This window comes from Ambystoma mexicanum, chromosome 1q, assembly GCF_040938575.1.
Source record: "Ambystoma mexicanum isolate Mex_15411 chromosome 1q, UKY_AmexF1_1, whole genome shotgun sequence".
Lineage (NCBI taxonomy): Eukaryota > Metazoa > Chordata > Amphibia > Caudata > Ambystomatidae > Ambystoma > Ambystoma mexicanum.
This window is the reverse complement of record NC_090922.1, coordinates 770,175,473-770,187,822: the sequence shown is the minus strand read 5'-3', so window position 1 is coordinate 770,187,822 and position 12,350 is coordinate 770,175,473. Positions and strand designations below refer to the sequence as shown.

General features: G+C 49.1%; 1 protein-coding gene across 1 annotated transcript in view; it reads right to left on the bottom strand.

Moving 5' to 3' along the window:
* Positions 1-576: 576 nt before the first annotated feature.
* Positions 577-12,350, bottom strand: part of CDC73 (cell division cycle 73) — a 1,222,960-nt gene continuing 1,211,186 nt past the window's right edge. The window contains exon 17 of the mRNA XM_069641358.1: positions 577-2,985. Coding sequence (XP_069497459.1) covers positions 2,949-2,985 — 37 coding nt within the window. The 3' untranslated portion in view covers positions 577-2,948. The remainder of the gene's footprint in view (positions 2,986-12,350) is intronic.

The window sequence follows — 12,350 nt, the reverse complement described above, 5'->3', positions numbered from 1 at the left end:
AGTGCCAATATTCCTTCCTAGAGAAGAACTTACCTCAAGAGTGGTACCTCTTCATATGCGTCCTCTTCTCGTCTTTACTCTGCTTCTTCTCTGAGGACTGAGATCCGGCTGTTGTACCTATTTCTCCTCCTCAAATCTGAGGGGTGTGGTTTAAACGAGGTACCAGTTGGTGGATATAGACAGAGATAAGTGCAACATTTATGAAGGGCTGTTAACTGCCTAGAAGGCAAGGGGCCTTAGGATGCATGGCTTGAAAACAGAGGCTTTCTGGACACTCTATATGGTGCAGATAAAACCTTTCTTGAACAGAAGGAATTCTGAACAGCTTGCTGAGCATGGAGAAAGTAAGGTCGTCATGGTGTGAAGTGTGCTCCATATATACAAACCATGGTGTCACATTCATTTTTATAAAGTTGGTGGCACTAAAAAAAATAAAAAAGGCACAGAGCTCCATTGAGCTCAAGGCTAGCCAAAGGATTTGCAAAGACCAAGTGATGCTGGGGAATATATACTTGATAAGGAATCTGCAGACTGCATATATCAGTAAAATGGCTTAAAATAACATGAATAAAATGGTTTTACAGGGTCACTCATTTTTATGACTTTTTATTACAAACAATTCAAGTATAGTGAAACATCAGAAATCTTTTTACAAAATACATATTTGTGTACACCCGTATCACCTTCCCCGCTAGGCCTGTATTGCCTAGTACAATGTTAAGAGCACATTCTGTCTGCATGCCTTTTTGGCATTTACAGTTTTTAAATGGTGTACTCAAGTGCAACTCAACTGTGCAACATATCCATGTTGGTGCAGCTTGGAAAACCTATGACCTCTTCTTAAGCCCATGACTATCAAGAAAGCGCCCTAGTTACATGGGTCATATAATACTTTGATGCTTTAAATGCATCCACATTTGCCAAGACAAGAAATCGAATCATAAATTAGCATTTTGTTTTTGTGCATCATTTATACTGTCAAAAATCGGGCTGACTAAACCTCTGTCTTCCAAAGTTTGAGAGGGATTTTCTTTTGTCAGTCATGGATACAAAATTCAAAAAGTTGCTCTATATTTGTGCTATCATAATGGCGTTTCTCACTCTTGTGATCTTCATGCAGCCCCAAAACTGGCGTTTAACCCATTTGATATATTTTATGCCAAAAGAGCATACTTGTCTAAAAGATACAGAGCATGTTCTACTCTAAGTAATGATTACTCAAAATCAGGAAAGCACACTGATGATCTGACAGACAAGAGGTGGACATGGACAGTGAAACTGCATGTCTATATAGACTTTCAATAGAACATAGTTCTTTTATAATTATCGAATACATATGGTGCTTGCTGCTGTCAAAATCCCCTCAGCAATTACGACAGAAGAGTCCCACTGGTTTGCTCAATATAAAATCATTGTCAGGTTTTGAAAAATTATGATTATAGGGCATTTTTATGCACTCTTTGGAAATGGGGATGGTTGTTACATGCCTACAAAGTTCACAACAGGCAGATAAAACTAGTTCAGTTAGAGACAATTTTGACTTAATCTGTTTCAGTTTCAGAAGAAATGAACATTCCTATTTAAAATAAATATTTTGTACAAGGTCTTCAAATGAGCAAAGGGCTCAAATGAACAGAATCCTTGCCTGTTCTTTATTGCTGCAAAGAGGTGATATTCTCTATTATACTTGGCGGGTGGAAAAAGTTTAAAATGCTCTTAGTTGCATTACATGACATTTGTAAACTGCCTAAAGTTGTACATTCCTAAGTTCCCTTAAGTTTGAGCTAACACTCAGCAAATGTATAGATCAGTGGCAAAATTACCCAAGGTTTCAAAGAATTAACTGTCATTGTAGAATGTAACAAAGACTGATAGAAAACCAGTAAAGAAAAACGTTTTTACTTTAAACCTTCATTCATTTTTGAGAAAGCCATTTGCTATGATGCACAACTTAAGTACAGTGTGTTCAATGACGTAGTTTAGTTATGATTTTGTTAACACAAAAGCCGTAGGCCTTATATGTTGCTGTGTGTACCTCGAACCCTGAAGATGCCATATCTTTTGTTGCGACAGTATTTTGAAAAGCTGATTTTGATTTTATGCAATGCCCTTAAGTGTGAGCCCAAAATGTCCTATATGCAAACAGAATTAAGAAATTACCATTTTAATCTTGAGTATAAACATAGGATGCCTTAAAGAACTTTCAATGTTGTAATGTACATAAATGCACACTCACTAAAAATGACATTTCATACAATTTGTATGAAAGCGAAGGTTCAAAATCCCAACGTTAATTGCATGGATTCATAACGTGTAAAAAAGTATCTGAGAACCTGGAATATAACAATAGTTTTACATTTTTGTACATCCCTTTTGCTTTTTCTGCAAAGGAATAAAATATACAATACATACACAGGTGGCCGTTTTGATTCATAGAGCAAGCTTTTTGACCGATTAGTTTTCAATGCACTTGAGCTACATTGAAGAAAAGTGTCCAAAAATATTTTCAAGAAACAAAAAGGCAGAAATAAATGAATCTTTTCAAAATGAAGGAGGCTGCCTTGTAACGTACATAAATACATTTGCAACCTGCATGAAAAGAAAACATCTGCAAATGTTCTAATTTGTTTAACCAAACGCATTTAAAAAATGCTTAAACAAATAACATAACTATCAAAATGTACAGTTTGGCTTGCAGACTAGAAGGCTAACATTATTTAAAAAAATAGTAAGCTGAGCCCCCCATTCTTTTCTTAAATTAAACACACACGTTTATCTTCCATTTCTCAAATTCTCAAATAGGCTTCTGGAAGAGCCAGGAAACAAAACACAAGGTGAACAAAAACGTTTCGTAAATTCATGGTTAACGTGTATGTCAGCAGTCCGGTCTTTTAATTAAAATGGCTTTTAATGTCTTCAACTCAATCAGCAAGAGGAGTCCCAATGTTTCAAAATCTCAAGTGGGCTTTATTCTTTGTCATGTACCTGTAATGGGAAATTGAAAAACTTGGGTCACTGTTTATAGCAAATGGTGACAAATACCTGAAATTTGAGACATGTTTGAGAAAATGTTTACAACAATGTTATGAAGGTTTGAGCAGCTAAAGTGCATCATAAACCATTTACAAAAAAAGTAGCATGTGCAAAATTCATTTTAACATTAACCTTTACTCTGAAATGCTTTCATATACTAACAAACTTAATGCTTTCATATACTAACAAACTTAGATAGTCCTAGACAAGCAGAAAGGAATGGAAAAGTGTCAAGCAACTTGAAAGCGTGCAAATGTGCTCGTAAACAATATTTGATACCAGCTCTAGAAACCACAATGCGTTAAATTGCGTGCATTCAATGGATATATTCGCTTTACTGTGAGGTGACATTTTATAGCTAATCCAGATATTTATACTGTACACGAAATCCCAATAAAACCGGTTAAAAAAACATTGGAGTGGACAGGTTGGGAAATGGCTAGAGCGAAAAGCTTACAAAGAGCTTGTTAGGGAGAATTCTCATTTCTGTGCTAATTCCATTCAACCTTGGAGACCCCCAGCTCTTTTCCTGGACTTTAGGACTTTTTAATTTTTATCATGGAGTGAGTGAGACCTTTTTCTTACTCTCTCATGTATTTTGATCTGATTTTGACAGTTTCTTTTGGTTTTGGAGTCTGAAACTCCATAGGCATCAACCTTTTGTATTGCGACACTGCACCTTCAGTGCAGTGTCAAGGAGAAGTCCTTTGGATTTCTCATAAGGTTTAAATACCTTCTTCTTGGGTGAACTACTGTTCCCAAGAGTAGTAAAGTGAAATTGACTTTACTTACCTCTTTTTCCTATGTAGGTCCAGTAGGTTCGTATTTGGAAGTACTGGGGGGTTACTTAGTAGCCCCTTTTCCTACTTGCTCATGTAAAAAAAAATTGGTTACCCTCTCTACATTTTATGGCTGGTGGCAATGGTTTAATTGTCCTACCATTGTGCGTTTTTACCGCAGGCTGAATCCTCAGCTGCAGTACAGCACCCATGGGTGACCATTTTGTCAAAATGGCCCCAGTCTTTTTTCGCCATTTCTTGTTAGTGAGGTCTTTCTTGTGTTTTACTCTGGACATCAAACCAGGTTTATCCCTTGTTAGTTTTGCCTTTGGCGGGATTCAGTGTTGAAACCGGCCTCTGGCTCCATTGTGTCTGGCAGGGCAGGAAGCGAGGGAGGTGCCCGAAACTCCGTCCTTTGTCTCCTTGGTTACCTGAATGCACCCAGTGCAGATTGGCTGGCTCGCTGTCCTTTTAGGACAGCCACCCTGCTGTATGAGTGACAGCTATTCTGTGCATGAATGGGAGAAACCTGCATAAAAGGCAAGTTCTCTTGAAATGAAGGCAGAGTCTACCGCAGGAAAAAAAAAATCAGAAGAAAGAAACTGGAAGAGAAGCTTGTTGCATCCTCCTGGACCGTTGGTTTGCCCTGTGAAGCCCAGCTGTAGTGCTGAAGCTCCAATTTTCGTATCGACTGGAGAAGCCCGGAACGGATGACTTCTTCCCTTGGGTTGGTGGAACCAACTGACCCAAAGACGAACTTGACTGGAACCCCTCTGCCTGCTGGCTGTTCTTCCTTGCTGCTGCTGGAACAGAGTGCCGGGGCAGAGCCACCAGAATTGAGTGCATTGTCTTTAAGCCGGACCAGAGCTCCAGGAAGATCCAGAGGACCCTCCTGAAGCAGGACGACCCAAGCTTGAGCCACACCAACTCAGTGGTGGACCCCAAAAGCAAGGGGAGCCCATCAAGTGTCCAACATCTGCAGTGGTGCTATTTACCGGTAGCTGAAAATGCTAAGTCCTGCTGAACTGGAAAGAGTCCGTAGCCGCTGCCGACCTTCGAACTGCAGTGCAGGAGTCCTACAGACGTCCTCCCTCTTGTCCCCATGACTGAGGCCCAGGAACCAGGTACTGTCTTGACTGAAGGGGTACTTATCTCTTGTGTCTGTAGCTTACTTGTTCTCACTAGTGACTAGCAGTAGCTGCTTTTTGCAGTTACTTGTAGCTTTGCCTTTCACAAGCCTCACAGCTTGTGGCCCAATAGCGATTCTTTTTCTACAAACCCTCTACAAACATTGTGCAAGACATTTGTACTATCTAAAGAAGTGCCTCAGGTCCCTAGACATTGTTCAATTTGACTTTGGCTGGCCTGGCTCGCTGCAGACCCTTCTGACCCATTGACTTGGTTTCTAACTGCCCCTAATAGGTGGTACATAAGTTCACTTGTATTGCTGGGAAAGACCTAATCTAGATTTCATTGGGAGATTGAAAAGGATCCACATGTTCTGAGAATCTGTTAATCTTTTCCACCAACTCAGAATTGTATTAAGTACTAAAAGTGATATATTAATGTTTAACGTTGTCCTAGTAATTGCAGTCACCTCAGGGTGTAGGAAGTGGATGTGAGGCATCCCAAAAGGTTATCTACTTGCTTATCTGAACTCTGAAAAAGTGTTTTGAAGTGTATTTTTATTGTTGCAGATTGCCCTTTCTAAAGGCGGCTTATTTAAAACTGACTTAAATAATTATTTTAATAGAAAACCTTGAGTAGGAACAAGTTACTTACCTGTAACTGTTGTTCTCCAGCATGGGTCTGGCATGGATTCACATGCTCATGAATATTCCCCGTCGTCAGGCTGGGAATCCTCGGTAAAGAAAAAACCAGTATCAGTTTCGTTTCTGATCTGTCTTTCGTAGTAATAACCAATCACTGGTCTCTGCGTCATACTGACCACAGCCAATGACTGCCCTCTACCTAAGCACCGCCTCTGGCAGCCATCTTCAGATTTGGAAGCACGTAAAGTGGCAGTATGACCAAGTGAAGAGCCGCAGAGGGGTAGGCGGGAGGGTTCGCATGTGAATCCATGCCAGACCCATGCTGGAGAACAACAGTTACAGGTAAGTAACTTGTTCCTTCTCCAGCATGGGGTCTGGCATGGATTCACATGCTCATGAATAAAGAATACATAGCAGTACACACATGCACAACCACGGGAGGTGGCAAAGGCTCAACATTAAGCATTACATCAAACTCAACATTAAGCATCTTACCTCCTCACCAGGCTCACCTCAGGCGAACAGGTTGCGCAGCACTGCTTGGCCGACCCTGGACTCCTCCCTGGAATCCCAGTCGACGCAGTAGAATTTCGTGAAGGTGTGCGTCGACCTCCACGTAGCAGCCCTGCATATGTCCAGCAGGGGCACACCAGAAAGGAACGCCGTGGTAGCTGCGATTGCTCTGGTGGAATGGGCTCTCGGACGGCCAGGCAGCGGTCGGTTTGCCAACCGATGACAGTACATGATACAGCCGGAGAGCCATCTGGAAATGGAAGCCTTCGAGATAGCCTTCCCCTGATTGACAGGTCCAAAGTTCACAAAGAGTTGTGACGTCTTCCGAAAACACTTCGTGCGGTCCACGTAGAACTTCAGCGCTCTAGCCACATCCAGCGAGTGCAAAGTCCTCTCAGCCGGCGACGAAGGCGACGGGAAGAACACAGGCAACACCAAGGGTTCGTTGAGACGGAAGTCCGACGGTACCTTGGGCATGAAGGAGGGGTGCGTCCTGAGCACTACCCTCGTGTCGTGGAAAGTCAAGTACGGGGCCTTGCAGGAAAGGGCCTGGATCTCTCCCACTCGTCGTGCGGAGGTGATGGCCACAAGAAAAGCTGTTTTCCACGATAGAAACTTCAACGGGGCCGAGTGCAGAGGCTCGAACGGAGGTCCCATGAGCTTGGTCAGCACCACGTTGAGCTCCCACGCCGGGGCCGGAGCCTTCACCGGCGGGAACGATCTGAACAGTCCCTTCATGAACTCTTTCACCAGACGATGAGACCACAAGGACGTCCGCCCCGTGGTTCTGGTGTATCGGGAGATCGCAGCAAGATGAATCTTGATGGACGCGTGTGCCAGACCAGCTTTGGCCAGCGTCAGCAGGTACGGCAGTACTTGGGGAGCCGTAATCCGTAGAGGGTTAATCTTCTGTGCGTGGCACCAGACAGAGAACCTCTTCCATTTGTGTCCGTAGCATTTAAGAGTCGAGGACGCCCTGGCCTTTGCAAGAACCTCTCTGCAATCGGCCGGTATGTCGTATCCTCCAAACTCTAGCGCTGCAGGAGCCAGGCCTGCAAGTTCAGCGACTTCGGGTCGTGGTGGAGGATGGCGCCTCCTTCCCTGGAGAGTAGATCCGCGTCCGCCGGCAGCTTGATCGGCGGGGACGCTGACAAGTCCAGCAAGTCCGGGAACCATATCTGCCTCGGCCACGCAGGTGCGACGAGGATCATCCTGCACCGTGACCTCTTGAGCTGGTTGACGAGCCGGATTAGCAGAGGCAAGGGAGGGAACGCGTAGAGGAACAGGCCCTCCCAGGGGAACGAGAAAGCATCGCCCATGCTCCTCGTCTGGGGAAACCTGCTGGCGAACCTCCGGCACTTGGTGTTCGTCGCCGTCGCAAACAGGTCGATCTGGGGTGTGCCCCACCGTCGGAAGAGGCGATCGACCAGATCCTGCCGTAGTTCCCACTCGTGGCACGAGCGCAGCTCCCTGCTGAGTGAGTCGGCGATGGTGTTTTTTATCCCTGCCAGATGAAACGGCACCAGAAAAATCCCTTGGGCGACGGCCCAATGCCACAGGTCCTGCGCCTCCTTGGACAGCGCTGGGGACCTGGTTCCGCCCTGTTTCCTGATGTAAAACATGGTGGTGGTGTTGTCGGTGAAGATCCTCACCACCTTGCCCTTGAGGGACGGAAGGAAGGACCTGAGGGCCCAAAACACTGCACGGAGCTCCAGGACGTTGATATGCAGGGACTTCTCCGTCGGGAGCCAGAGTCCCCTTGCGTGCAGATTTTCGGTGTGCGCTCCCCACCCTTCCAGGGAGGCATCCGTGGTCACAGTCTCCTGGTGGGCTGGGGTCTGGAAGTCCATGCCCGCCGTCAGATGCGCGCGGGTGCCCCACCACCGTATCGCTCGTCGGAAACTCTCGTCGAGCTTGATCCTTTCCTCGAAGCTGCCCGTCGTCTGGATCCAGCGCGCATCCAGGAATTCTTGCAACGGGCGCATCCGGAGCCTGCACATGGGAATGAGGTAGATGCAGGAAGACATCATCCCGAGGAGGGACTTGATGGACCTCACTTTGGCCGCGTCGGCCACCAACATCCGTTGCACCTTGCCCAAGATGGTCCTGGTCCTCTCCTCAGACGGGGAGGCCAGAAGGGACACTGTCGAGCCTCGCTCCCAGAAACAGTGCGACTTGCGCGGGCACCAGGTGGGATTTGGCGTAATTCACGGAGAATCCCAGGTCCGTGAGGAGTTGGACGGTCCTTGCCGTGTGGACCACGGCGAGCTCCCTCGTCTTGGCGCGGATGAGCCAGTCGTCCAGGTAGGGGAAGACGTGAATCCCCTCGCGGCGCAGCTGCGCCACCACCGGTGCGAGGCACTTGGTGAATACCCTGGGTGCCGACCGTAGTCCGAAGGGAAGGGCTTTGAACTGGTAATGACGCCCCTGGACCACGAACCTGAGGAATTTTCGGTGCCCCTTTAGGATGGGAATGTGGAAGTAGGCATCCTCCAAATCCAACGACGATAGGAAGTCTCCTTCCTCCAGCTGCCCCAGGACGTGCTGGAGGGTGACCATCCGGAACTTCTGCGCCTTGATGAACTTGTTCAGACGTCGCAGGTCTAGGATGGGGCGCCATCCTCCCGTCTTCTTCTTCACGAGGAAGTATCTCGAGTAGACTCCGGAGCCCCGAAGCCTCTTTGGGACGAGTTCGATGGCGCCCTTTCTGAGCATCGCCTTTACCTCCAGGAGAAGTTGAGGGACGTGAAGTTCTTTCCTGGCCACGGGGGGGACGCGCGGGCACCTTCTTTGAAACTCGAGCGCGTGGCCCCGGGCCAGGGCGTCCAGCACCCAACGGTCGGTGGAGATGGACTCCCACACGCTGACGAAGCCCGCCAGCCGGCCTCCCACCGGGGTGCTTCGGTGGGGGCCCGACCCCACGGCCGGTTCAATCCTGCTTGGACGCGGCCTTGCCGCCTTGACCTCCTTGGCGACGACGGCGGGGTCCGCTAGACTTGCCTCGTCCTCTGTAGGCCTCTTGCGACGACGAGCGGGCCGCTTGACGGTAGGAAGCGAAACCGCCGCCGGAACCTTTGGAGGCGCCCTTGCCTCCGCCGCTCCGAAAGGGCGTCCGTCGTTGCTGCAGAACTCCAAGGGCCCGGGCCGTCTCAGTATCCGCCTTGATGGCCTGAAGGGAATCGTCCACTGTCTTCCCAAACAGGTTGTTCCCGTCGAAGGGCATGTCCAGGACTCTGGTCTGGACGTCCTGCCGGAAGTCCGTAGCTTTGAGCCATCCACGACGTCGAAGGCAAACGCCGTTGCCCAGCTGGCGGAACCCAGTGTCGGCGATGTCCGTCGCCACGGTGATGGCGTGGTCCGAGGCCACCTCACCTTCCTGCAGGATCTCCAGGGCCTCCGCCCTCTTGTCGTCCGGCAGAAAATCCAGCAGGGGAGCTATCTTGTACCACAGCTCCCTGTCGTAGCGAGCCACGATAGCCAAGGCGTTGGCCGCTTTAATCGTCGTCGCTGCCGACGAGATGACTCTACGTCCCATAGCATCCAATTTCTTTCCCTCGCCGTCCGGCGGGGAAGTCGATGTGGAGGCCGCACCCCCCCCCCGCTTTCTTCCTGGCTGCCGCGGAGACGACGGAATCCGGGGTAGGCTGCGCCCGGAGGCATAGGGGGGCCGTGTCCGGGACCCGGTACTTTTTCTCGTACCGGTCTCTTCTAGCTGGCGTCGTGGAAGGGTTCTTGAGGAGGGAAAGGCCCTCATCCCAAATGTCGTCCAACAGAGGCACTGCGAGGACCGTCTTCCTCTTGGCCTCGCGCCGCTGATAAAGGAAGCCTTCCTTTTTCTTCTCCTCAGGGCAGAGTTGGAAAAGCTCGGAAGCCCTGGAGATCATGGAGTGGAAAGATCCGATCTCGTCGGGCGGAGAAGCCCTGGTGGGAGGCGACGACGGAATATCCTCGTCGTATGCCTCGTCGTCCGTACCCGTCGCTGCCGTGTCAGTCCCCGTATCATCCCCTCAGGTGGACGGGGAGGAGGGCTGGACGGGGCGCGACGGTTGAAAAGGAGGTGGTGGATGGATCCTTCTTTTCTTGGTAGGGGAAACACCAGAAGGTCCCGGTTCGGGATCCCCCGACGGGAGAGGTTCCTCCGTCGGTAACGGTAGCCTCGTCCTTATCTCGGAGCATAAGGACTGTATGGCCAACAAAATGGCCGCCGAGTTGTCTTGCGGCGCTGGCAGAGGGGAATCCGACGGGCGAGCAGGGGCCCCGTCGGTATCCTCGACGATGTCGTCGTCGTCACCTGCGTCGGGGTCCATTCCGACGGGCTGGCCTTCTTCCACGCCTAGGCCGTGGCTTAAGACCTCGATCAGCTCCTCTTCTGAGGTTGAGGCCGAATCTACGACGACGCCCTGCCCCCCCTTCTTCTTCCCCACGGAGGGTTTCACGGGGGTCCTATCGATGGGCACAAAAGAAGACTCCCTCCGAGGAGGCAGGGAGATTCTGGGCCCTGAGGTCGCCACCACTGGTGCAGCCTCCACAGGCTGAGCCAGGGCCGCCGCGACCGTTTCGATAGAGGGCTTGGTCGGATGGATCAAGGCCTTCACCACCTTAGGTGCGCTCACCGCCTTATCCTTGAGGGAGGGGGCACTGCCACGCTCCTCCTCTGCCTTAGAGCTCGACCGGGGCCTCTCCAGGAGCTTCGCCGGGTGCTCGGCCTTCCTCTTACCCGACCCAGAGCGTTGGCTCGTGGTTGATGGTGCCGGGGAGGGTGCGCCCTGCCTGGCGCCCGTAGAGCCCGACCGTTCGGCGCTCCCGGTGCCAGCGGACTCGCGGTGCTTGGCCTTATGTTGGGCCCCCGTCGCCGGGGCGCCCTCAAAGGTCTTAGAAGACCGCTCGGATTTCTTCTTCTTCTCGCCAGACGGGCTCTTACCCTCCAGCCAGTTGGCGAGACGTTGATGGCGGTCCTTCATGGTCCGTTCCGACATGTTGCCGCAAAACGCACAGTCCTTCTCCACGTGCGTCTTGTCCTCATGAAGGCAGTAAAGGCACAGACGAATCCGACACGGGTCCCCGTTGATCGGATGTAGGATCGGTGGAGCTTGAGGCTCTTTTGACCGAAAGAATCGAAGTTTTTGTGAAAAAAGCGCGAAAAATAGCACTAACGCTCGAGAGCAATAGCACGAGGATCCCAACACATGAACGTGCGGTAAAAATCTGAAGATGGCTGCCAGAGGCGGTGCTTAGGTAGAGGGCAGTCATTGGCTGTGGTCAGTATGACGCAGAGACCAGTGATTGGTTATTACTACGAAAGACAGATCAGAAACGAAACTGATACTGGTTTTTTCTTTACCGAGGATTCCCAGCCTGACGACGGGGAATATTCATGAGCATGTGAATCCATGCCAGACCCCATGCTGGAGAATAAGTGTTATTTGGATACTTATAATTGTAAATCTCAGTGTTACATCTCTACAGCTCACATTTACCCCTCTTGAGATATGTCTGGCTGCTCAATCACTACCAACTTGTGTAGTACAGACCTATACCAATAGTTGGTTTATCTATTGCCAAGAGGACAAGGCTGGTGTAGTTTCCCACAGGGTTATTGCATCCAATCTTGCCTAACAGAGCTCAAGACAAATCTATTCTACTCTAACACACCTGACCGAGCCTACCAGGTTAATTGCTAGTATGGGGTACACACTGCACTCTGTGTGGGTCTATTGACCAAAATCAGTCAAGTAATCTTTACTTCTTATAGTCTACTCCCCACCCAAGATGCCTCCCGCTTTATAATCCGAGACCTTTATAACCTGAGAACCCTACAAGAAACTCCTGTCTCATGGTTAACCCAAACACCCTATAGCTGATCATCACAAAAGGGTCCACAACACTGATGGGTACACCCTTCTTGTTCATATAGCCATACACTCAAAATCAGAAACAGGGATGCGTTTTAACATAGTCCACAGAGAAAACACATTAAAACTCCCACAAACATTTCAGCATGTAAAAAAGGAAAAACCCAAGAAAGTACCTGTTAAAGAGAATTCTCAGAAATGTGCCAACTCCCTCTACATTAGAGACCCCCGCAGCAACGTTGCTGGATTTGGAGGACTTGGCTTTTTTTGACCTGGAGAGAGTGAGACCCTTTTTCCCACTCTCTCATGTATTTTAATGTGATTCTGGGCTTTGTGTTTCTTTTTGGTTATGGAACCTGACAAACTCCATAGGCATCATCTTTGACATTATGTCACACAGC